A 25,873-nucleotide genomic window follows, 5' to 3' on the forward strand; every position below is an offset into this window, starting at 1 on the left:
CGAGGGCTATGAGCAGAATCTTCCCTGTATAACGTTTGGCTGGACATTTGTTTAAGCTTTAAGCAACAAAACAAATCAATCCACACAACAAAATACATTAAGCTACACTTTGTAGCTTTCTGGAGCCGTACATCTCATTAAAACATATCTGAACCAGCAAGTTTCTCTCAAGGATGTGTGGTCGATGGCCAGTCCAATCAGTCAGGTGAGGCTGATGAGCCGTCAATCAAACACACCTGCCCAATAATGAGGCAATCTATCCCAGGAAGGCTTCCCTATGAATTATTTTATTCATCTCCGCTTTAGAGATTCTCTGAGGACCGGGGAGGGCTGGGGTTTCACCATGGGGTCCAAAAGGGTCTTCTTCCATGCAATCAGAACTGATGATGGGCTGAGGGAGGGGGAAAGATTAAGAAAAAAGCAAAGATGATGAAAAAAGATGAAGGAATAATTCAAAAAGCTTTTTGTACGAGAGCACACAGTTCTATATGCAACCTTGTGTTACTAGGATTTAAAAGCATTGGCCGGCTTCTTCTGCCTTCTCTGGTTGATCGCAGCTCAGCCAGAACTGTCCTTGTTCTTGTAATCATGTCCCACACACACACACACACACACACACACACACACACACACACACACACACACACACACACACACACACACACACACACACACACACACACACACTCTGTGTCTCTCTCTGTCGGTCTGTCTCGCCCACTCATGGTGTGCGTGTTTGTATGTGTTTGTGTGTGTGTCTCTCTCTCTTTGTGTCTCTCTTTTTCACATGTCTCTTTCTCTCGTTCTACCTTTATCTTGTCACTCAAAGGTACTTTGCACTTCTCTCGCTTCTCCATTCAATTCAAAGGTCTTCATGTGTATTTACAATGCCAAAGCACTTTCCCTCTGACTCTCCTACACACACAGGTTCAATTTGTATGTTTTTAAAAGTTACAACAAATCATACGCAGAACAGCTGGTTCAGGGATGATCAGTGAGCTATGTTTGTAGTCCATAGGATATAGGATATATGTTTTCTTTGTTCTCATTCATATTAAAATCATGTAGGCCTTGTCCTCATGAACACTGTTGTGTGTTCATGGAGAAATAAATCGTCACTGTAGTGCATGATAGGATGTCGGCACTCGGCAGTGCCCAACAGCCCCTGATTGAAAGGCCAAATGCAGCGCGAGAATTGATTAAATACCCAAAAATTGACAATAGTCTTGTGAGCACCCTTGGGGTCAGAACCAGATAGAGCTGATGCAACTCTGAATAAGCTTCTCCGCAGCTCTTCCAAATGAATCCTTATTCTTCTTCTGAAAGCAACTTACTTACTGCTGCGAAGGGCTGCTGATAAAGTGAACCTTGCAGCAGGCAGTAACAAAGAGTGTGAGAGGGATTTGAGATTGTGAAATAAGATCCTGTTATTGGCTCACTCAGAGGAAGTTGACAGTGTGCAAGGTGGGAGAATTGGGGGTCATCTGAACAGCAACCCTGAGAACAGGCATGGGAATGCAATCCGAAAAACTATTCATGCACAGTTGCTGGAGAGAAACATAAGAAAGCAAAAGAACCAGCATCATTTGGTGCATTGGTTCAAGAGACCTTCATATAATCGAGGATAGGGTGTTTCCCCCAGCCTAAAGGTTCTTGGTTCAATACCTGACAAAAAGGTGCAACCCACTTACCGCCCCGCCCTCTCATTGGTTGAACATCAACTGATACCTGGGTGAGAAAGGCACTCAGACCTGTCCATCTGAGGTGTGTCTATCGTTTATCTGGAACCAACCCCTAAATTGCTTCCAGAGATGACTGTGTGTGTCCAGTTGATTCCTAGAGCTACTGTGTGTGTGTGTGTGTGTGTGTGTGTGTGTGTGTGTGTGTGTGTGTGTGTGTGTGTGTGTGTGTGTGTGTGTGTGTGTGTGTGTGTGTGTGTGTGTGTGTGTGTGTGTGTGTGTGTGTGTGTGTGTGTGTGTTCCCTTAAGTGTTCAGAATAACTTTTCTGCTGTTTTGCTGCACAGCCAACCATGGTATGACCATTGATCTAAACCAATTTTGAATTTGCTCAGGGCTATTATAAGTATTGTAATGGCATAAAGTATAGTATATTTGCAACGTTATATGTTAATGGTTTGCCCTAAGTATATTATATAGTGTTCCCTGCTGTGTCCATTGTTGAATCTGTTCACACAATCACACTCGCTTGTTCTTGTCACACTAATTGTTTAATAAAAAAAATAAACTATTTCATTCATCCAAGCGTAATGAGTTATTCTTTAATATTATTTTATTACTTATTCTTTTTTTATATTTGATACTTTGTGTGGCTCATATCTTAAAATGATCATGGTTAAACATCTTGATTACTTTGATTTCAATACAGATGTAGGGTAAAAGTTAAGGTTAAGCCAGTATGCTAACACGAACGTGAAGCTTTCCCTCAAACTTAAAAACGTATCTAAGTAATACTCAAGAGATAGCTTTCAGTTGTCCCCCAACCACTGAATGTAAAACTGACATTTACAAATATGCAATAATGCCATAACAGTCAGACAAATACTTGTATGTGTTTTTTTCATTCATATTTACCATTCAATATTGAAATCTCTGCTGTCGTCCCATAGAATAACATTGACTGCGCGGCGTGTTTGGAACTATTGAGGCTTACATGAACCACGTGACAACCACGTGACCACCCTGTCGGCGAGATCATAGCGTGTCGCAACTCTCTCTATAGCTCTGGGCAGGGGTGCTTGGGCTTAAGAGGGCGACAAACGGTCGTGAAAGAAAAGGAAGTCAAGGGGAGCAGGCTACCACAAGCCTGAGTTACGCCCCGTGCCCGCTACATGCGTCCGTCGCCTGATCCCCATTGACTTTGAATGGGGACGGACGCGCAATGCATTGTGGATCCGTCCGTTCCGTTGGAGCCGTCGGCTCAGTCATGGCTCAGTCAAAAAGTTGAAAAATTTTCAACTTTTTTTGCAGCGACGGATCCGTCATCCAATCAGATCGCGTATGCAAATTTAAGCACTGTGACGCGACTCGGGCTCTGACGATACTGGAAAGCGGGAAAGCGGGTCATCTTGCATCGCAACAAGCAGGAAGTAGCGGGAAGAACCCGGCGAAGTGATTTGATTGGCTGACGGATGCATCTGCAAAGACTACTCCCCCATCAGTCAGCCACGCCTTCCCACATCAGTCGACGGACGCATGTAGTGGGCATGTAGGGTTAGGCTAGGGCTAGGAGAGCAGGCAGGATACGGCCAAGAGGGTAACCCTACATGCCCACTACCTCCGTCAGTCAACGGACGCGGGAAGGCGTGGCTGACTGATGGGGGAGTAGTCTTTGCAGAGGCATCCGTCAGCCAATCAAATCGCTTCGCCGGGTTCTTCCCGCTTCTTCCTGCTTGTTGCGAGGCAAGATTACCCGATTTCCCGCTTTCCAGTATCGTCAGAGCCCGAGTCGCAGTGCTTAAATTTGCATACGTGATCTGATTGGATGACAGATCCGTTGCTGCCGAAAAAGTTGAACATTTTTCAACTTCTTGACGGAGCTGAAGGCTCCAACGGAACGGACGGATCCACAATGCATTGCGCGTCCGTCCCCATTCAAAGTCAATGGGGATCAGTCAACGGACGGAGATAGTGGGCACGGGGCGTAAGAGTGGAACTTTGGCGATTGCTTGTGTACCGACCGGTTTGTATGAGGACCCTCCCGGCGACGAGTACTTTGGATTACCCTTTGTTTCACTCTGGTGATAATTAGTTTCCCTGTAAATAAACCCTCCATTTGAACTGCTCTCTTGTGTGTTGTGTCGGTTTGTCTACTCAACTTGGTAGCGTGGAAACCCCACACCCACTGGCCCGCTACAACATGTTACGGTATTTCAAGCTTAAACATCAATTGTTTTGTTGCTTGTTATTGTCAAGCCTCCCACGTGGTCGTCAGACAAACAAGAGTCTTGTTTAATTGCTATAGTTGAAACACTGCGTTTAATGTACTTAACTCAAAAAAAAAAAAATGCCATGCAAAAAATTATATATTTTGTTCACTACCTATTATGTTAATATTTTTTAGAACAAACCAGTCACTTCAAAATATTGCCTCATTGCTGTTTAATCTAGAAGTGAAGCAAAACGCTATTAAAATAACATTGTATTCCCGTAGGTCCAACCAAATATTTTTGGGCTAAAGTAGGAAAAAAATCCATAGAAGGATTTATGGGATAATTTGTCACACTTTATTTCTCATTAATATTAGTAAAATGAATATATGAATATAAATTAATACATTTCTATCTCTGTCTTGGATGAGCTAACTGAGGCACTGGTCTTTGGCGGTGTTTGTCACTTGTGGGGTTGAGAGTCGGGGGCTTTGTTGGCCCCACTGGGTGGTCCTGTGGTGGCCCCACTGGGTGGTCCTGTGTAGGCCCCACTGGGGGGTCCTGAAGATCTGATACCCAGCAGACTGAATAGCTTTAGCACCATCAGGTCCACAATCTCCTCCTCCTCGGATGGCTGGAGAGAGAGAGCGAGAGTGAGGGTGAGAGGGCGAGAGAGTTGTTAGAGATTACTCGCTCAATATGGAAAGACATGTTCATTAAACATATATTTGGCTTATTGATGATACATTTTAATTTCCTTTCCGATGCTGATATAAAAGGTAAATGGTATAGTATTCACTACCACTATCGAGGCAAGTAGTATAATTCCTCTAATCGAGTTTTTCTCGATTGTATACAAACAAAAAATGGAACTATGCACACAATTCTGAAAACTTGAAGCTCATGTTTCAAATACAAGACTCCAGACTGCTAAACTCTAAGCACAATTCCACTGTTTTCACATTTTTGCTAAACTCTAAGCACAAATCTATTTAGCACACTTAGTTTACCTGGATCACACTGGCCTTCAAAAACAACTAATTACCAATAAGTCAGGTGAAGGTGAGAAGTGAGTTAGTGAGAAGACTTCTCACCTGTTCAAACTCAACTGGCAAAACACTTCAATTATGTGTCAGAGCATAAAAGAGGACTCGGTGAGCTCTGCTGTGTTGTAGATATGGTCATTTGGCCTGATCAGGATTGGAGGTGGGATACATACTGATTTACATGTAGATCTGTTTCACCTCATTTATATTCTTTTTTTTATTTTTTGTTGACCTACGAAAAGCTTTTTATGCAGTCAGTTCAGTACTGTATTACATAAATATATATAATTGTTTATTACCTTTATGTACTTGTAATTGCACTGATTTCATCATTACATCCCCGAAAGACAGTCTTAACATTTTCTTACTGTAGTGTTTTTCATTTTACTTATCAGTGCAATTACTGTACTGTAATCTACCAAAATAGGTAACAGTGGTGTTGCAGCACCAACTATAGGTGTACAGTATGACTCTGGGAAAGTGAGTTTAGCCCATAGGAGCTCATTGGATAGACAAATATGCATTGTATCGTATTCTGATACAATTGTGTCAATGCAATATTTATGATATATTCACAGTATTGTATTACAATATGGCAAAAGTTTTTATACTATATGTACCACCTAATTGCAACTTTAAAAAAATAAGGCTATTTCTAAACAATTTTATACATTGGAATATGTATCATGGCCTCATAAAGCCAAAACATATGTAATTAGTATTTTGATGTTTTTTTAATTTTTTGGAATTGATCACACCAGTGTTTAATTTATGCTCTCTAAGAGATTCATTTGATAGCTGTGTTTACTGTTTGGTGGAAAAAAAATCAGTTTTGGGAAGAATTTCTGTCGTTTTGACAAAACGATTAACTCTTCTCAGGTTTGTGTTTAGAGTTTTGAGAAATTGAGCTATAGTTTCAGAAAACGTGTTTAAAAAATTGAGAAAAACTGTAATCTTGTTTTTATGCATCTTCCGACTTAGTAATTAGTATGATTTATATTCTACGAAGAGCTCCTGAGGGTCTGAGTAGGCCACCTTGTGATGCTCTCTCTCATAGCTGAAGGCCATCAGGATGACTGAGATGAAGAGGTTCAGGACCATGTAGGTCATGAACACGGTAGAGGTCCCGATGAACAGAGAGCCCAGACAGGGACTGTGGTCCAACACCTTGGAGAAAAGTGCAGCACACAGTTACACCAAAAACATCTACAATCCATTATATTAATAACACGCTTGTTGACAAATGCGTTTGTATTTTGTGTTAATAATAAATTATGAACAATCAAGCTTACTCAACATTAGATATAAAATTATACTAGCAGTAGTACTAATGTAGGAAAATATGAATAAGATGTAAACAAACCAACCTCTTTGTAGTTAAAGATGCCCAGCTGCAAACTGATCAAGGTTGACACGCTGTCCCACAGAGTCATATAAGAGGAAAGCTGCCAGCCAAACAACAGGTTGCCCTGGAAACCACATCAAGACAAATTAGAGAGAGCGACAGCGACAGCGCGAGAGAGAGAGAGAGAGAAAAACAAATGTCTGTGAGGTTAGGTAGTGGTAGCAGTTCTAATTTAGTGCTAAGGACAGTAAGGTATTCTTAATGACTGTAAGTAAGTGCTAATGTCTGTAAGAAAGTGTAGATTACTGTTAGGTAGAGTTACTGACTGTAAAGCAGTGGTAGTGTCTGTAAGGTAGCGTTAAAGACTGAAAGGTAGCGGTGAAGACTGTAACGTAGCGGTAATGACTCACGCAGACGGAGTAGGCGACGATCATGATGGTCATGACGATCAGGAAGCCGGAGATGTCGCCCCAGGCGCGGTGCAGCGTGGCCGCGATCATGTGCAGCTTGGGGTTGAGACGCAGCAGGTGCCACAGCTTGATGGTGGCCAGCAGCACCACGAAGGCTATCAGGTAGCCCAGGGCTGCGTCCGCCGTGGCTGTCTCGCGGAAGTTGGCGAAGCTATTCACACAGTGATTACGCCGCAGTGGTGACCCCACGGCATAGGAGAACATGGGATGTGGGTTAACAATATGATGGATGCTTCTCGTTCACTTCTCTACTCATTTTCTCTATAGCGCCTGACAGTAAGTTCGGATACATGTGATTAAGGAGCAGGGAGGGGCTAGGTGTATTGCTACAGGAGGCCTACAGATATTCAACGGACATTGGGGGTTTGAAACAAGCTTTTTGGCTGAGAGTAAAATACCCTAACCTAGATTGTGCTTTAACAAGCTGTTAAAGAACAAATACGTCAGATTCGAAAGAATGTATGGAAAAACGGAATTGAACACGATGTTCCATGATTTCTTATATTTTTTACGGTGCTTTGCTCCGTTGCTGAGTCATTTTCCAACTCAGTAAGGCTGAGGATAATTGGTAACTCAAGCACAGACAGTCTAAATGAACGATTATGCAATTTGCACAGAGACTTGGAAGCTAAGGTCCACCTCATTGCAGTGGAGAGATCTTTAAAAAAAAGAAAAAAAAAGAAACTTAATTCCTAATCACCAGTGAGCTAATTGTCAGTTAGGTCTCTATGATGTGTGACTTCTGTCACACTGTTCCGGCGCTGTCCCTCTGAATTAAAAGTCCAATTGTCGACCCTTGAAACACCCCCACATCATGGGCCCCGCAAAGTGCCTTGGTCCCTGTCAGACCCTAGCCACCTGGCTTACTGTCTTCCGTTTAGTAAGGTCCTCCTTTGCTATCCCATCCTATCTTATAATAAATGAGTCATTGCATGATTTTTGGTCTGTATCGATGCTAGCTCAGCTAGACTAGCATCGTCCACACAGTCCACTTAAGAAACACAATCTCAAACTTCCTTAGAGAACTCTGGTGACATTAGAAGCAAAATGCTGTGAAAGGCCAAACGGCAGCTTAGATATCAGATAGTGTAGTTACGGACACTATACCATGTATACAGTTTATGTAGAACAAGGCATGAATCTTGTAGCAGCAATAAAACCCCCAATAAAACCTTCAAAGGGAAGAAATAACGCATGTTTTTCATTCCTTGACGCTTCATATCCGCAAAGGTAGGTCTCTTTGTTCTGTGCTCTTGCTTAAGCCACACAAGGTACGCTGTCAGGAGCCAAACAATTTGGCGTCTGATTTGTTTGGAGGTGTCAGCAACAATAACTCAATATATTCAATCTCATATCCCAAGCGTTTTCTTTCACGGTTCGAATAGGGAGGAACAATGGGACGAAAAGTCGACTTGACCTTGGCATCGCAGTTGATAAACAGGACCATTACATGACTGTTTTCCTTTTGCCTTTGTCAGCACTTTTTTGTGCTCAGGTTAATAAAAAGGCTCTTAGGGTGATTTCGCTTCCCCGCAGCTATAAAAATCGTAAACTACCCTATTTTGTGAGAAATATTAGGTTGCTACAATAACCCTAATCATTTCCACTCTGTTAAGTTGAACCGTGAACCAAACTGACACAGAACATTCTGTGGGGCAAACTTTTTACTTTTAAACTTTATCCTTATCCCCTAGTTTGTTAAACTACATGTTTGTGGTCTTTTCGGATTACAAAGCTCGAGCCATCTCCAGCTTTCACACTACACAGTTAGTACAATGCAGAGTGCACAGAAGCAGAAGTGAGCCTCACAGCTGCTTGTGGTGGTGGTAGTAGTCCATGTCGCGGTTCCCCACCAGCGTCCTGAAGATGAACATGGAGAGGGCGGCCCAGCTCAGCAGGATGATACAGAGCTCCAGCAGGTTCCACTTGCACAGGAAGTACGCTCCTCTCTGCGCCTTCATCCTCTTACCCTGCCAGGGGTGCCAGGAAGGAGAGAGGGAGTAGAGGTTGAAGGGAAATGAGGACCACAGGAGAGAGGGGGGGGGGGGGTGAGGGGAGAGGAGGAGGAGATGAAGGGGAGGAGGAGGAGATGAAGGGAAGAAGAGGATGAGGAGGAGGAGAAAATGACAGGAGAGGGGGAAGAGATGAGGGGAGAGGAGGAGAAGAAGGGAAAGGAGGAGGAGATGAAGGTAAGACGACGATGAGGAGGAGTAGGAGATGGAAGCAGAAGTTGTTAAAATTGTTATCGTGGCTACTTATCCTTTTGAGACCATCCAGATTATAAAGTGGCCTTTAGCAGTGAATATGAGTCTGGCCTTGGTTGAACATCACTTTATCTCTAATGTGTCCAGACTTTATAAAACTCAAATAAAAAGCTAAAGAAAACCGACAATTAGAGGGACGCCCTTGCTTGCTACGTTCTTGAAGAATCTTTCTGGAAGTAAGGCAAAAGCACATTCTCCGGAGGCCCTTTGATGTCATGACGAAGGTACGCCGACGCTGTGAAGGAACGCTAATGCCACGGAGTGTGTGGATGTAAGGAGCTCTGTCAGGGAAGCGAGTTTTGTTGCTGGCTGCGTCAGAGATTGGGTGCAGCTTCTTGGACACTGGGAATAATGCAACAAAGTTTGTCGCACTTCAAATTCATGTCACTCATCACACATCATACTCAAATATGGACTTGTTACATTTTCAATGTTGTTGTGAGAATTTGAGGGGATCAGGGGGTTCACATAAACATCAAGATGGCAGGAAGGAAGGAAGTAGAGGACTACTCTAGCTTACCTGTAGGTACATGTAGTAGAAGATGAACAGGAAGTAGAAGACTTCAATGGTCATGATGAAGAACTGAAGGCCCCCGGGGGATTGGTACAGGCGGAGGTTCTGCAGATCACTGCGGAACTCAAACACCCCTAGAGGAAGAAAACAACAGCTGGTCACAGGCTTATTTAAATGAGAACCAAACCTTTTGTTCCTGACAAACCCAGTCAACAGATGTCAAGCGTTTGCTCTGGTGTTTAGTTAAAGAAGTCTATTATGCATAGAACTCAAAAAAAACAACCCGAGGCCTGACTCTCTGGTCTCACCTATCGCTGCGGTCTCCAGGATTAGAGTGACGATGCAGAAGAGGTTCACATTGGCGTTGTACACGGTAAACTCCACGAACACCGCCCTTGTGTACGTGTCCATCCAGGTGTTGCTGTACAGGTACTCAAGAACCCTGTTGACAAACACCAAAAGTGAAGTACATTTTATTTATTCATCACGGCTAAAGTCTCAAGGGGCTTCAAAGCCACATCTCGCAACCTCTTCATAACCCTAATGATGAAATGAAGGGAAATACCAATTCGTGGTTGCTGTTTTTGCTTCCAGTTTCCGGCTAATTAATGAGCAACTACTTTGGCCCCGCACATCATTTAATTTTGAAACATGGAAAGAAACACGTGTCAGAAGCAACCTTCAGTTATTTTTCAAAGGACCCTGTAGAGAGAAAGCTTTGAGTTTGTTGAAACAGAACATCACTACGCATTCCTTTCCTTTCCTTTCCCCCCCACCTATAAGCAGTGTTCTATCTTCGTGAGCAGGCAGGGAGCCTTCTTCATGCGACACCCCGTTAAATCTTCTAGTCTACGGTAGTTAGGATCTTATCCCACTGGCCAGTGTACCTGCTGGCATTGATTCGGTCTGGTCCAAGGTCCGCCGCGAAGCCCCCTGCCCGATAAAAGGCAGATTTTCCCCAGATAGTGTTGCTCCGGAGTTGCTCCTGGTTCTGGTATGTCCAGGCAGTGGCCTGGGTGTAAGGGGAAATGACCCACCAGTTAGATAGACCTGCTACACAAAGGGCTGGCAGGCAGTTGGTGTGTGAGTGTGCGTGCAGAACAAGATTGGAGGGCATGATAATGCAGTGGTGATGATGTTTGACTCCCAACCTGGAAGTTACTTGGTTCAATCTCCATTGCCCTCATCACAAACCAACTAGATAATGCAGAACGTGTGATCTTGCTCCTTGTTCTCTTATCTCATTCAGGGGTTTGTTGGCAAATGTGCATTCAGTGAGCCCCCCCCCCCCCCCCCCACACCTGGCCGTCAGTCACGTTGTCCCCCGCCGCCCTCTCCCTCCAGCCGGGGTGGTAGGAGCCCATGGCCTCCGCGTCCCAGGAGTACGGAGCGTGGCAGTCCCTCACCAGCCGGTCCATGGGCCGCGCCGCGTGGCAGGCGCTCTGGCTGACACGCACCTGCCGGATCCGAGCGGAGCCCACCAGCTTGGAGTTGCCGTCGGTGATGAAGCCTGGGACACGAGGAGCGCGGAGACAATGCATTCAAAGAAGATTAGTCACAATAGCGGTGGAGTCGAGAGTCCAGCCCCGCTGCTCCGCCAAGTTTTTTCTCGTCTTATTCTTCGTTTATAATGATGATCGCTTTCCAATATATGCATATCTTTTTTAACATGGTTAGTTATAGTTTTTTTTTTCTATTAACCTCGTATTACTCTACTTGTGGCTCACTGGTACTCGTTTGTACTGTTTAGGAAGCCTGAAATTCAAGCATTTCATTGGTCGCTGTTTGATTCATGCAGTTATGAATACATTTTACTAACATACTATCCAAAGTTTTTTTGTGACTTTTTACCAGAGTGGCGTCCGAAGAGGTTGTTGAGGAGGGTTCCACTGGCCCAGGAGAAGACCTTGCTGTAGTTCATGCTGCTAGAGGTGTCTTTGCTGAAGCTCCTGCGGATGTGCTTACTGAGGTAGAACGCGTTGGGGTCTCTCTGACTGTACACCACCAGCAGCAACATCCACATGAAGCCCACGTAGGCTGGGGGATCAAAAACACTAACAGTACTGCACCTAGCTAGTAATTATGCCATTGCATACACACATGGCTTGTCAAAACCCCCCATGCTTCACATATTGTGTGTGTGTATGTGTGGGTCTCGGTGTGTGTGTGTGTGTGTGTGTGTGTGTGTGTGTGTGTGTGTGTGTGTGTGTGTGTGTGTGTGTGTGTGTGTGTGTGTGTGTGTGTGTGTGTGTGTCTGGGCGTGTGTGTGCGTGTGTGTGTGAGTCACATATCTAATGAGGCAGCGTTACAAGGAGCAATTCATCTAGCAGGCCCAGTTCCTGCTTTCATAAATACAAAAGAATCCAAGAAAATATTGATGGAACTTTACCATAGGACCAAGGGCTTTTCCTTTCATCAATACCTTTCAATACTATTCCTATTCCGGCCACCATAGATCCCGCTGTGCATTGTGAAACAGATGAAGGACCCACGCATAAATGTTTTACGATCCACATACTGAGGATCTCCTTGATGAGAGCGAAAGCCTTCTGCTCCTTGACTCGGTTCCTCCTCATCTGCTCCATGTCCACCGGGGGAGGGGGCCGGTAGAGCCGGCTGTCCCTGCAGACGGGCTGCCCGAGCTGGGCTTCTACCGACCGAGAGACCCCGGGGTGTCCGGAACGTGGGTGTTTGTTGGTTCATTATGATGTAGATGTTAAGAGAAGGGGAGATGGGAAGAGGGGAAATGAAAGGGATGGAGAGAGAATGATATTGAATTGTGAGCAAGAGGGAGCGATAATAACAATGCATATATGTTTACTCTTCATGCAAACAGAGAGAGAGAGCGAGAGAGCGAGAGCGAGAGAGAGAGAGAGAGGAGAAATAATTTGATATATTGTCTATCATGAAAAACGTGATTATTCACACCAATGAGAAACAAGACTACCCACATTCAAACTAAATGGAAATACTTACTTTGGTTTGACCATTCATTCAATCAGAAGAAGCTTTTAACCAAAGTGTTGTGGGCCTGAATCCCCCTTGAAATCCTTAACAACTTTATGAAGTCCTTGTCATCAATGGGACCCATGCGTTTCGCTCGCTGCTTTTGCATTGCTGAGTGATAAATATAATTGCCCACTTGCCTCTGAGGCTTAGAGCTACAGATTGTATGGTTTCTTTGCAACCACTTTAGGTTGCAACGCACTGCCTACTGCTAGGTCTCAATAAAAGGGCAGTGCAGTGCTTCTCCCATTTGACATCCTGCTGAAGAACTCTTTGTGATCTACACCATGCATAATAATAATAATAAATAAAATGTATATAGCGCTTAATATGGTACTCTAAGACGCTTCAACATTTTAAGATGCATAGTGGTCAACAGTAGTCAGTAATGAGCAGGGAGCTGTGTGTGTGTGTGTGTGTGTGTGTGTGTGTGTGTGTGTGTGTGTGTGTGTGTGTGTGTGTGTGTGTGTGTGTGTGTGTGTGTGTGTGTGTGTGTGTGTGTGGGTGTTTGCATGCAAGCTTGTGCATCGGTCAACATTTATGATAATCACTTCTTTCATAAACTAATTTATTATTCCACTATGTATTGATGGAAATGTACCTGAATTGGTTGGTTTGTGAAACTGCACGTTTTTGTGGTCTTCCTCGTCCAACTTCTTAAATACGAGTGCAAAGAAGATGGCAAGCCCCAGCACCTGTCATCAGACACACAACATATATGAGAGAGAGAGAGAGAGAGAGAGAGAGAGAGAGAGAGAGAGAGAGAGAGAGAGAGAGAGAGAGAGAGGGTGTCTTGTTAGAGATCTATCTGTAAAGAGAGACAGGGGTCCATGGAGGGAAAGAGCGTGGGATAACAATAGGATATCTGCCTTTCGTTGCCTGAAGGGAAACTTTTCTTATTTACACACATCCTCTCAACCCTATGTGTGGATGTACTGTGAGGTAGACAATCCTTTGGAACACAGCCCCTATTTTCTGCATAATGAAAGGCTTTATGAAACATAATTGTACCAAATTGTACAAAACCTCATGAATCGTGCATCCATCCATATATCGATCCATACAGCCATACAAACAAAAACAAGCAAGGATGTGCATGTGCTTCTGAGATAGAATAACTGGATGTTGTTTTTCTATAGGGACATGTTTACTTTACTTATTGTTTCTTTTTCACGTCCTTTGTGTATGGTGTCCTTGAGTGCAGAGAAAGGCGCCTTCGAAATAAATGTATTATCATTGTTTCTATTATTATTCCCCCCCCCCCCTCCCCCGCATCACCTTGAGCGGCTGGATGACGAGGAGGCTCTCGAAGAAGGACACGGCCATGGAGATGAGCCAGCTGATGGACAGCTGCTTGCCGAACTTCAGGCCGTACAGCATGGTGAAGAAGCCCGCCACCACGCTGGTGGCCAGCACCAGGAGCCAGCCCAGGAACACAAACCACCACGGGAGACCACCTCCTCGGCCACCGCCGCAGCAGCTCCTCTTCCCCTTCCCCTCCCCCACCTCGGGGCGGAGGGGGTCGGGCCTGCGAGGTGGTAAGAGTGGATCACTTTAGGCTTCTTTCCTCTGGTGGGGGTCCACAGAGGGACAGTCAGACTGGAGGACGTTGGACACTTTTCAATGGCATTCCCATATCTACATTTAAAGTGAGAGTAGGCGATTTGGAGGAGCCGGCAAGTGTAAGCACAGTTTTGAGGGTGTCCACCTGTAAAACGCCTACCCCTTCCTTTAGGCCACCCTCCGAAGCCCCTCCCCCAAAACACGTGACGGTTGCCGATTGGACGACCTTGGTAGACAGGTTGTCCAATCAATTCATTAGGGCCGAATGAAATGATTGGACGACTTATTACAGGTCTGCGACAGCCCCAGATAACTCTTAACTCTTAAACATAACTCTTAAACAAATGTTGAAGTGGTCTGCTTTAAACGGGGCTGTCCACGTGAGCCAACGGTCCCCACCTCTGGGTCAACTTGTCCAGGTTTCCGTCCTGGACCTTGGCCATCTGGTCTCGTAGGAGTTCTTTAATGGTGTGGATGTGCTCTAGGGCCCGACGGTGGGCGTTCTGCTCGGGGTAGTGGGACGGGGCCAGCTGCCCCAGCCTCTGCTCCATGTAGCCTATCTGTCTGTGCAGGTGCAGGGTCTTAGCCCGGTGGATCTGCGCGCTCTCGTTGGTAATGGTCTGTGGTGGTACGCCATCGCCGCTGCCGCTCGCTGGGGAAGAATTTATTTTTCACTTATTTTTTTTTACTTCATTGATATTTGTGTGTCAGTATATATATTTATATATATGTATTTCTATCCATCGACCCATCTATCTCTATAGGTCCCTTCATTCCGCCATCCGTTCTTCAGTCTATCCAACCATATCTTTCTATCCATCCATACCCATCTATCTATCCATCCATCCATCTCTCTATCTATTTACCCTTCTCTATCTATCTACCCATTTCTATCTATCGATGTATCTATCGATGTATCTATCGATGTATCTATCTATCTATCTATCTATCTATCTGTCTGTCTGTCTGTCTGTCTGTCTGTCTGTCTGTCTGTCTGTCTGTCTGTCTGTCTGTCTGTCTGTCTGTCTGTCTGTCTGTCTGTCTGTCTGTCTACCCATCTCTATCTATCCATCGATCTACCCATCTCTAGCTATCTATCCATATATCTATCCATATCTATTCGTCCATCCATCTATCTATCCACATCTATCTAGCTATCTAGACGTATCATTATATCTCCCTGTTTATATATATCTATCGGACATCTCTATGCTACCAGGCAAGGCCGGTTGGTGGATTGTGTTCAGGCAACAAAGGGACGCCCCACCTTGTATGGGCGGATCTATTTCAAGGTGCTGAGAGTCTTTGGTGCCATTCCTGTCTGCACCCTTTTCCAAATGCTCTCGGACGATGGCCTCCACCACAGAGAGTACGGCATTGACATCCTCTCTCCCTGCCGACTCGAGCTCCTTCTCTGACACAGGGGAACTGCTCTTCAGGGTCTTGGATAACGAACATGCTGTCTTTTTGATGTCCTGTGGAGGCAGATGGGTGTTATCACACTATGTGTAAAGATATAAGATACGAACACACTTTAAGGTTCCCACAAGGGAAATCAAGGTGCCACATTTTTAGGGAGAACGGACAGAAGTGAATTAAAAAAGGATAGTGAATTTGAAAATAATAGAGAAATACAATGAGCTTTCATAGATAGATTCTGAGATTCATCCTTGGATTCTTTCTGGAGATGCTTTCAGTAATAGAAACATAATTGCCTTTCATTGTCGGAAATCGGACATCATCCTCTACGATCACTCACCAGGAAGTGAAACACTTTCAAACTCTAATAAGGCCAACCCCAAAAGGGTTTGTAAAGTATGCAGCCACCCTGAGGCGGAGCTCTAACTCTACCTTGACAGCAGCCTCCAATTTGCGATCACAGGCTTCAGCCGGTTGAGGCCGTGAGGTGTAGTGGTCCTGTGTCAGCGTTGACTTGGGGCCCCGGGCGTCGGGTTTGGCCTTAGGCTGTTTGAGGCTCATCTTTCTCTCCCTGGGGCGAGTGTAGCGGAAGATGCTGACGATGACAATGTTGACAGGAAACACCATGAGGGAACTCTGCATCCCAATCATGAACTGCTGCCAGGTGAACTCAATGGTACCTAGAGGGAGGGAGGGGGGGGGGGGGGGGGGAAGAGAGAGAGAGAGAGAGAGAGAGAGAGAGAGAGAGAGAGAGAGAGAGAGAGAGAGAGAGAGAGAGAGAGTGAGTTCATGTTAGTGTGGGTGGTAAGTTGAGTGGTAATAATTGTCCAAACATTTGTCTTTGGCTTCAACGATGTTGGTTAAAACACTTCCCAAAAAATCACAATGTGTACGATGGTTCCAGTGTGAACAGCGTGTACGATGGTTCCAGTGTGTACGATGGTTCCGGTGTGAACAGAGGGTACGATGGTTCCAGTGTGAATAGTGTGTACGATGGTTCCAGTGTGAACAGTGTACGATGGTTCCAGTGTGAAAAGTGGGTACGATGGTTCCAGTGTGAACAGTGTGTACGATGGTTCCAGTGTGAACAGTGGGTACGATGGTTCCAGTGTGAACAGTGGGTAGGATGGTTCCAGTGTGAACAGTGTGTACGATGGTTCCAGTGTGTACGATGGTTCCAATGTGAACAGTGTACGATGGTTCCAGTGTGAACAGTGGGTACGATGGTTCCAATATGAACAGTGGGTACGATGGTTCCAGTGTGAACAGTGTGTACGATGGTTCTAGTGTGAACAATGTGGACAATGGTTTCAGTGTGACAACTCACACCTCCGGCGGAGCTTTTCTGGCATTCCTGTGGAGGTTGGGGGCATTGAGCCGGAGTGGGCGGTGTTCAAAGCCTCCATTGCTGAAGCTGCGGTGGCTAGCTGTGGCCTCAGGGTCTTAGGCTCCTCAAGGGGCGGTAACCCTCGGACACCGTGGTGGACACCGGTGGTCAGGGAAGCCGTCCGACTGAAGAAGGAGGCCTTCCGGTATATGATATCCTGGAGGACTCCTGACTCGGTTGCAAGGTACCGACAGGCTCGAAGGGCTGCAGCGGCTGCCGTGTCGGAGGCTAAGCAGCGGGTGTGGGAGAAGTTCGGAGAGGCCATGGAGAAGGACTTTCGGTCGGCACCAAAGTGTTTCTGGAAGACTATCCGGCACCTCAGGAGGGGGAAACGGGGAACCATCCAAGCTGTGTACAGTAAGGATGGGACTCTGTTGACCTCAACTGAGGAGGTCGTCGGACGTTGGAAGGAACACTTTGAGGAACTCCTGAATCCGAATAACACGCCCTTTATGTTGGAGGCAGAGCTCGAGGTTGATGGTGTTTCGTCGTCAATTTCCCTGGTGGAGGTCACTGAGGTAGTCAAACATCTCCGCAGTGGCAAAGCCCCAGGGATTGATGAGATCCAGCCAGAAATGCTAAAGGCTCTGGGTGTTGAGGGGCTGTCATGGTTGACACGCCTATTCAACATCGCGTGGGAGTCGGGTACAGTGCCAAAGGAGTGGCAAACCGGGGTGGTGGTTCCCCTGTTCAAAAAGGGGGACCAGAGAGTGTGTGCCAATTACCGAATTACGAAAAGAGAGCTGAGCCGCACGGCAAAGCTCTCGATCTACCGGTCGATCTTCGTTCCTATCCTCACCTATGGTCATGAGGGCTGGGTGATGACCGAAAGGACGAGATCGCGGGTACAAGCGGCCGAGATGAGTTTTCTCAGAAGGGTGGCTGGCGTCTCCCTTAGGGATAGGGTGAGAAGCTCAGCCATCCGTGAGGAACTCGGATTAGAGCCGCTGCTCCTTTACTTAGAAAGGAGTCAGTTGAGGTGGTTCGGGCATCTGGTAAGGATGCCCACTGGGCGCCTTCCTTGGGAGGTGTTTCAGGCCCGTCCAGTGGGGAGGAGACCTCGGGGAAGACCCAGGACTAGGTGGAGAGATTATATCTGAACACTGGCCTGGGAACGCCTCGGGATCCCCCCGTCAGAGCTGGTCAATGTGGCCCGGGAAAGGGAAGTCTGGGGCCCCCTGCTTGAGCTGCTCCCCCCGCGACCCGACCCCGGATAAGCGGATGACGATGAGGATGATGAGGTTTCAGTCTGTACAATGTGTGTGTCTGTGTGTGGGTTATGTCCTTGCGCGGCATGATATAAGTGTGTGTTTATGTGCGTGCTTGCGTGCGTGGTTGTGTGTCTTGTGTGCGAGACCAAACATAGCCTGAGGTGAGCTTGTGTGTGCTGGTCCGTGCGGCCCACCTATATCCATGACCTGCTCCGAGGGGTCCTGGGGTACCCCGTAGAACAAGATGCTGGTGAGCATGGTGCACATCAGCAGGGAGAAGCAGCAGGAGACCCTCTGCACGCGGGTGAACGGGCTGCTGGCGGGCCGGCTCAACACCGAGAACCAGAGGTGGCCGTCGCTGAAGCCTGAGAACGTCTTGCTGTAGAACAGATTACTGGAGGGGGGGGGGGAATAGCATTTATATAACGGAATAGAAATACCAAGTCAGTCAAGTGGCAATCTCAAAGATTTCCAAGGATTTTCCGGCAAATCGTCAATGATCAGTTACGCAACCCTCTGTAGCGCACAAGGGAACACGAGGGTGATTGGGCCATATGGCTAACTGATGAAAGCCCTGACATTAAGTAAGGATGTTTTCAACATGAGTGTTAAGAAGTGTCATGTTCTTGACATGAGTGTTAAGTATAGGATGTTGATTGCAAATCCCCCCCCCCCCCCCCCCCTCCCTTGCATTAGACCCCAAGTGGCGCATTTCTAGTGACGTGTTTTCCACAACCCAGCTAACCGCTAACCCCTCACCTACATTTGGTTTTCTTTCTAATTCGTTACTGTAACCTTTTGGCTCGACACTTCCCGTTCTCGCTGTAACCATTTCATCTGATATATTTCTGTCCATTATGAAAGTCTATCTATATTGACGCATCAATTATATGTAAAGATAAGTGATTTCACACTTTTTTTTTATAAAAGTGCATCCAAGATCTTTTAAAAAGAGTGGTTTTGAGTGCCTCCGTCCCAACCATGAGAGAATCACAGTCTCTGATTGACAGAAGCAATTGGGGGCCAGTGTGCTCGTTTATCCAGCAGAAATGATTGGCTTGCTGATCTAATCACCCATGTTCACAAGGCAGCGACAGGGCAGAACTTAAAATAGAAAAAGATTGGAGACTGTAACGCATAACATATAAAGGGTTTCCAATGCGCTTTCATACATATCAAGGGGAACTTGACTGATTCATTTTTCTTTCATGTTCAAATACTTGTTGTGTGTTTTAATGATTGATCAGAGCCCTGGTTATTGTCAGTCCCTGGTCTCTGGTCACCACCAATAACTGTCTCAGTATAAAAATTGCTTTTATCTTCAATTGCAGTTCAAAATTAGTGCATTTGAAGTATCGCCTTTCAATTACTGCCATTGTCTCCTTTATCTGGCAGGATAAATTCTGGTGTGTATATGTGTGTGTGTGCGCAACCACACACATTTGGTTTCTGACCTCAGGAGTCTATCCGCTATCTCTCATACCTGAATCCCTTTAAGTCCATCTCCGTGGCAACAGGGAACGCCATATCTAGGATGCAATCTCCCACATCTTCAGCGAGCCAGCAGTTACAAAGGAAATACCACTTCCGTTCTGTCTGCAGGTCCTTCACCACCGCCTTGTTCACGTACCTGAGAGAGAAACACGCCCCGCATTAGTGGCAATCAGCAGGAGGCAGAATAGATCTTAATTAACACTTTTTAACCCTAAATTACATGTTTTCATTGCTTGAGTCGTTTTTTGAGTCGATTTATTTGAATGTGTTTTATCGGATGATTTTCATTTGTAGCTGTTAATTATTTAGCTTTTTAGATTTTTAAGGTAATTTAAAGCTGCACAAATTCCTGCATAAAATCAATGTTAAAACATATTAATGCTCATTAAGACAGAAACCTTCTGTTTTAAAGGTTCATAATCAATCCTCATATTTTTCATCATTTTTACCGTAAATCATCTTTATGCAGCAGTATATAAACCAAACCATCAGTTTGGCCATCAGTGGCTTTCGAAGAGAAGATAAGATGGTAGTAAAAAGATGAAAATATGAAACATGTAAACAAGAGTGGAAGGCTCATTAATCACACAGATAGTTTTTTGCTGACCTCGCCAACATGGCTACTCTGCAAATTCATAACACATTTCATTTGCATTAATGTGTGCTAATTAGAAGTAAAAAGTCTAACTTAATCTCATGCGGGAATCAAAGTCTAAGATCTCGAAGATCTCCAAAGAGTGTCAGTTAAGTCCATATCTAATGCTGAATGAGGTTAACCAATTGGGATTGAGCCTATGGCCCACTGATGAAAGCCCTTGCATTTGCATCTAAATGGCCGGCAGCACTCCGCCAACGCCAGAGAGGGGATATGCATTAACTCCATTCCATTCACTTATGTGAGTCACAGTGTTTTTTTTGCCAAAGAGATCGAAACAGAGATCTTCTAAATTGCCACTTTAAAAGACACACTGGGATCAGAGACACAAGTCATGCCTTTTAGTCGGCCAAAAAAAAAAAAAAAAAATGTGTGCTACTACCGCACACCTAACCCATGACATAAAATACTGGACCAGGCCTTAACAGACCAGGGAGTTTCCTACCAGCCCGGGTCCGAGCCAGAGTTGTCGTGCCACAGCCTGATACTCTGCAGGTGGCCCAGGGAGAAGGGTGTGGTCAGCAAGAACAGATCCACCCCACCGCGTTCAAACACCGGCTTCCCTCTGGCGCTAAGGTGGTGGGGCTCGCTGTCTCCGTCCGAGCCCTCCATAGTTATGGTCACCTGGGACACAACACAAGAATAGAATCATAGATGGATTTATTGGAGATAGTACAGGTGCAAATATGCAATATTATACAATTTGATATGCAGAATTAAACAAGGTGTGGAGGATGGTTATTATTAGATTAATCTGTGTTCGGAATTGCTTTTGAAATCTTTATTGTGCAGTGTTTTTGTTGTTTTACATGTAGAGCAAACTATATAACGGAAAAGTAATACATAGGATGTATATCTTAAAGGCCAATTATTAGCATAATATTGGCCTGCTACATGCGTAATATTCTGTTATATCCTAAATATCAACAAATGTAGTGTAGTGGTGAAAGTTGGTGCATTGGTGTGATTGAGATGGCTTTATAAAGTAGAAGTTCTGCAGTGGAGTGCTCAATGTAGAATATGTCAGACGTTTTCCTCTCTAATAAAAGAGAAGAGAGTTGCTGTTTACATTATAAAAGACATAAAAAATATATGTTGCATTTCCAATTGAACCATTCCAGCATTGCAGCATTTCCACTTGTTTAAATGGAGGAAAGGTCGGACATGGATGAGTAGAATTGATCCTACACGGTTTGATTTATGGGAGCTGGAGACCTCGGGAAGATGCCGGAATGATGCAATCAATCTCTGTAGAGATCCAGAACCGTAACCCATGATCCTACCCACTAACATTATGCTCCCTTTCACGAAAACAGATTTCTCGGAAATGAGTATGACTCGTCATGGATTTTTAAAAACCAGCCAATCTCTCCGTGACCAAACGATGTTCAAAGGGTGATGACTGGCATTCCCTGGAGGATTCATTTGTGTCCATTGTCAGTGATCCACCGGAAAGAATATTGCATAATCAAGAGGATACTCCTTCAGCCCGATCGTTTTTGACTAATCATCTCCCAATCGTTATATAACTGTTGCTATTTTATAGCTGGAACAATCTTTGAAACACAAAATAACACAGTGCCTGTCCCAGCTCTCAACTTTAGTTTTTGATAGCATAGGACTTAATGGCATCTAGCCCAGTTTTGTTGTGGTTCTGCGTCGCAACATGTAGTTATATTTTAGATACATGTAGTTATATTTTAGATACATGTAGTTATATTTTAGATACATGTCGTTATATTTTAGATACATGTCGTTATATTTTAGATACATGTAGTTATATTTTAGATACATGTCGTTATATTTTAGATACATGTCGTTATATTTTAGATGCATGTCGTTATATTTTAGATACATGTCGTTATATTTTAGATACATGTCGTTATATTTTAGATACATGTCGTTATAATTTAGATAGAGGTGCAGGTGAGCTGTTGCTTCTGTCACTTCTCACTACACTGGTGACGTAGAGACCCACTGCGGTGACGTAGAGACCCACCGCGGTGACGTAGAGACCCACCGCGGTGACGTAGAGACCCACCGCGGTGACGTAGAGACCCACTGCGGTGACGTAGGGACCCACGGTGGTCGTTACCTGAGAGGAGGTAGAGGCGCCTCGCCGGTGTCCCGTGCTGACGCTCAGGAGGTAGCGGTAGTCCTCCAGGGGGTCGTTGTCCTCGAGAACCGTCACCTTCAGCTGAGGCCCATCCCCAAGCACAACCACAGGTTACACTTTGTGTGTGTGTGTGTGTGTGCGTGCGTTCGTTCGTTTGTGCTTGCGTGCGTGTGCGTGAAGTGTTTGTTTGTGTGTAAAGTGTGTGCTATAGTTAAGGTTAAAGTTTATTCATCATATGTACATTAGTCAACATTATTAATGGCCATGAAAGGCTTGGATTTGAGACACCCCTGACCGGTAACAAATAACAGTGTAGAGATAAAATACAGATGAGAGATAACAACGCAAGATAAGAATGCAAAACAAAGAAATGTGTGTGGGCGCGTGATTGCATTTCTGTGTGTGTGTGTGTGTGTGTGTGTGTGTGTGTGTTTGTATTTGTGTGTGTGTTTGTATTTGTGTGTCTGTGTGTTCGTGTTTCTGTGTGTGTGTGTGTGTGTGTGTGTGTGTATTTGTGTGTGTGTGTGTGTTCGTTTGTTTGTGTGTGTGCGCGTGTGTGTGTGTCTGTGTGTTTTGTGTGTATAAAAATGGAAAACCCCCTTCTCCTTTCTACTTTGCAATCTACAGCCCAGAATCTTCCCCTGCTGCTCATGTTTCTACAGGTCACTTTCTGGTCCTGGTTCTTACTGTGATGGTTTGAAAGATAAGAAGAACCTGTGCCGGTCAGACTCAGATTAGTTCATAGAGGCTATTCTTTCTCTGAGATAGTTTCACAAAGATAGTGTATATCAGCAGCACAAACTTTATTCGTACAACACTCTGTTCATACAAGTTATTCTTTGATACAAACTATTCTTTGATTGGTATGGGTTTTTTGGTATTTAATAATTTAACCCTTATTTTTAGATATCACTAAGGAGCAGGTAGAGGTACCAAAGACATGGCCCCATGTTTAGGTTATGCTTCTCCAGACATTGTTTGAGCCCTATTAACATTGACCCACACCTAATACTGAGGGATTGGTAGATGTTTTCAAGTGGCTAGATTTCCTATTAACAGGCCATTATCAGACCGTTGAAACCTTTTACTGTTTATTTTCCTCACAAATGCAAATATATATTGCGTATTAGCCCGCACTCCTCCACAACCCCATATGCATTTCAGGTGAGCCAGAGTGGGACCCTCGAAGACCACCCAGGTTTGGCAACCACAGCCCTAACCTCTAGTATCACACACACACACACACACACACAGACACGGACACAGACACAGACACAGACACAGACACAGACACAGACACACACACACACACACACACACACACACACACACACACACACACACACACACACACACACACACACACACACCTTCATCGTATCCTGGAGGTCCTTCCGGCGTGCCCAGGTGACCACCAGCAGGTAGCCCAGGAACAGAGACCCCACGAAGCAGACCACCACGGGGTTCTGGGCGAAGGAGCTGAAGAGCTCAGCCACACGCGACATGTCGATGGTGTTGGGCATGACGAAGAACGAGCTGGCGAAGTCCGTCGTGTGGTTGCAGAAACATTGCGTCTGCGAGAACGTGGAGCCGGCTCCAAGCTGGGGAAAAGGGATTCGGTTTGAGGGGCGGAATGAGTTCATTCACATCAAATGAATCAGATGACAGCTGTGTTTGAGTTGTGTCAGAGAGTATGATCTGCTGCTTTGCCTTGGACTGGACCTGGTTCATCATAAATCCTTTCTCTCAAATGCTTTATTAACTGCTCTATTTTGCCGTTTAGACACTGAGCGGATAGTTGTAGCCTAGGCGACTGACCATGAATAAAGGTACCATTTAGGAGCAGTTATTCTGCCCGCAATACATCAAACTTTATCTAGGCAGCATGCAAAACTGCAACACCAGGTGATAAACAAGTGGAAAAACACAGCGAGTAACCGAGAAACAAAAAGAGATAAATAACGTCTTCAGAGAATCACAGAGGTACATTCGTCAGCTACATTGAAACAGAAAAACAAACTACTCGATCAACTAAAGTGGAGCGTTTTAAGTTGTTGTGTTTAAAGATACCGTCACAGTGTGATGCACGCATTGCCGCCGGCTTTTCCTGAGGCGAGGTCCTTGGCAGCACTCACCCGGCAACCGCGGGTACTCCATTCCAACTTTGTCTTGTTCCAGAACTTGCAGCTGCTGGTGAAGACAGATATGTCTACGGTGGCGTCGATGGACTTGATCCCTGGGCCGACGACAGGCCTCAGGACCAGGAAGTACTCGCCATCGTTCCCCCCCAGCTCCTCTGGGTTCACCAACCACGTGTATCTCTCCTCTGTATAAACACACACACACACACACACACACACACACACACACACACACACACACACACACACACACACACACACACACACACACACACACACACACACACACACAAGTTTATGTAAACAAACACACAGACACATATGGATGCTTACATATTATGCACATTATGCATTCACACATGCAAACATATACACATACCCACATACACGCCATACCCAGCAATATTCATAAATTAATCTCTTTCTACATGCAATACAGACGTTCATATATCTGGTCAGCAGCGATGTGTACCTTGTGTGGTTCCCTCGTGGGGCATCTTGGTCATGAGAGAGTAGTTTGATGTGGTGGGGAAGACACCGTGGCCCAGGTATACATTGACCGGCAGCGGATCCACCGAGGGTAAAATCTATGAATGAACCGTCGCTCTACTTTAGGGAAATTGTGAATGAGCAATCACTTCATTGTGGGGAAACTATGATTGAGCCATCATTTCACTTTGTAGAAACTATGAAACCATGAATAAATCATCACATCACTGTGGGGAATCTTTACAGCAACAATACACATCACAAGATACAGTGGAAAATCTAACTACCACTTGTCAGACCCAGAAAATAAGTACTTTGTTAATCACACACAGGATATTTGGTTTGTGGTCATGACTACATTCATGTTATAATTTTTCATCATTATCATTATCATCCCCACTACCATCATCCCTATCATCAGCATTCATCTTCGTCATCTAGTTTTACCAGAGAACACATGAGAGACGCCCACAGACCACACACACAGCACAACACCGGAGACAAACCCGTCATTACAACCAGACCTTGATCAGCAGTGTTTCCTCAGTTGCGGGGACGGAAAGGACTACAGTGCTCTGATTAGCCAGGTCCAAAACGAACGAGCTTTCCTGCTGCGGCCCGACCGGTCTTGGCATGACAATCTGCGGGCCGACAGCAGACAATGCTATAGCCAGAGGGTATGGACAATAGGCCTGTCACCGGCCAACCCTGGGCTCATGTTTAATACGGTGTGTGCCCGGCTGCTTCAGTAGCGCCTTGGTTGGATGGGGGTCGACGCCAGAGGTACTGACCTCCAGGTAGTCTGGCATGTCGCCCAGCAGTAGGGCGGAGCCGTCGGGCTCGCTTAAGGACATGGCGGAGACCAT

General features: G+C 45.3%; 1 protein-coding gene across 1 annotated transcript; it reads right to left on the bottom strand.

The window, feature by feature from the left end:
- Nucleotides 1-3,977: 3,977 nt before the first annotated feature.
- On the bottom strand, nucleotides 3,978-25,873 carry LOC115533503 (polycystic kidney disease protein 1-like 2). The gene is made up of 25 exons (XM_030344049.1): nucleotides 25,799-25,873; nucleotides 25,532-25,648; nucleotides 24,991-25,105; nucleotides 24,513-24,673; nucleotides 23,748-23,978; nucleotides 22,357-22,458; nucleotides 20,707-20,885; nucleotides 19,596-19,742; nucleotides 18,307-18,506; nucleotides 15,947-16,194; nucleotides 15,363-15,570; nucleotides 14,495-14,747; nucleotides 13,811-14,060; nucleotides 13,134-13,227; nucleotides 12,045-12,176; nucleotides 11,378-11,563; nucleotides 10,828-11,036; nucleotides 10,414-10,538; nucleotides 9,835-9,968; nucleotides 9,533-9,660; nucleotides 8,558-8,718; nucleotides 6,689-6,899; nucleotides 6,301-6,402; nucleotides 5,969-6,100; nucleotides 3,978-4,521 (listed from the first exon to the last, which is right to left on the bottom strand). The coding sequence occupies exons 1-25, from the start codon at nucleotides 25,871-25,873 to the stop codon at nucleotides 4,351-4,353; spliced, it is 4,071 nt and encodes a 1,356-aa protein (XP_030199909.1). The 3' UTR covers nucleotides 3,978-4,350.

Source organism: Gadus morhua, chromosome 20, assembly GCF_902167405.1.
Source record: "Gadus morhua chromosome 20, gadMor3.0, whole genome shotgun sequence".
NCBI lineage: Eukaryota > Metazoa > Chordata > Actinopteri > Gadiformes > Gadidae > Gadus > Gadus morhua.

Bases quoted from the DNA above. Each gene is read 5' to 3' on its own strand.
- LOC115533503 (XM_030344049.1), bottom strand. From the start codon at position 25,873: ATGGTCTCCGCCATGTCCTTAAGCGAGCCCGACGGCTCCGCCCTACTG. The intron at 15,571-15,946 runs GTAGAGTTAGAG...CTGCCTCCACAG, and splicing joins AATTGGAGGCTGCTGTCAAG to GACATCAAAAAGACAGCATG. The intron at 8,719-9,532 runs GTAAGCTAGAGT...CACCCCTGGCAG, and splicing joins TCTACTACATGTACCTACAG to GGTAAGAGGATGAAGGCGCA.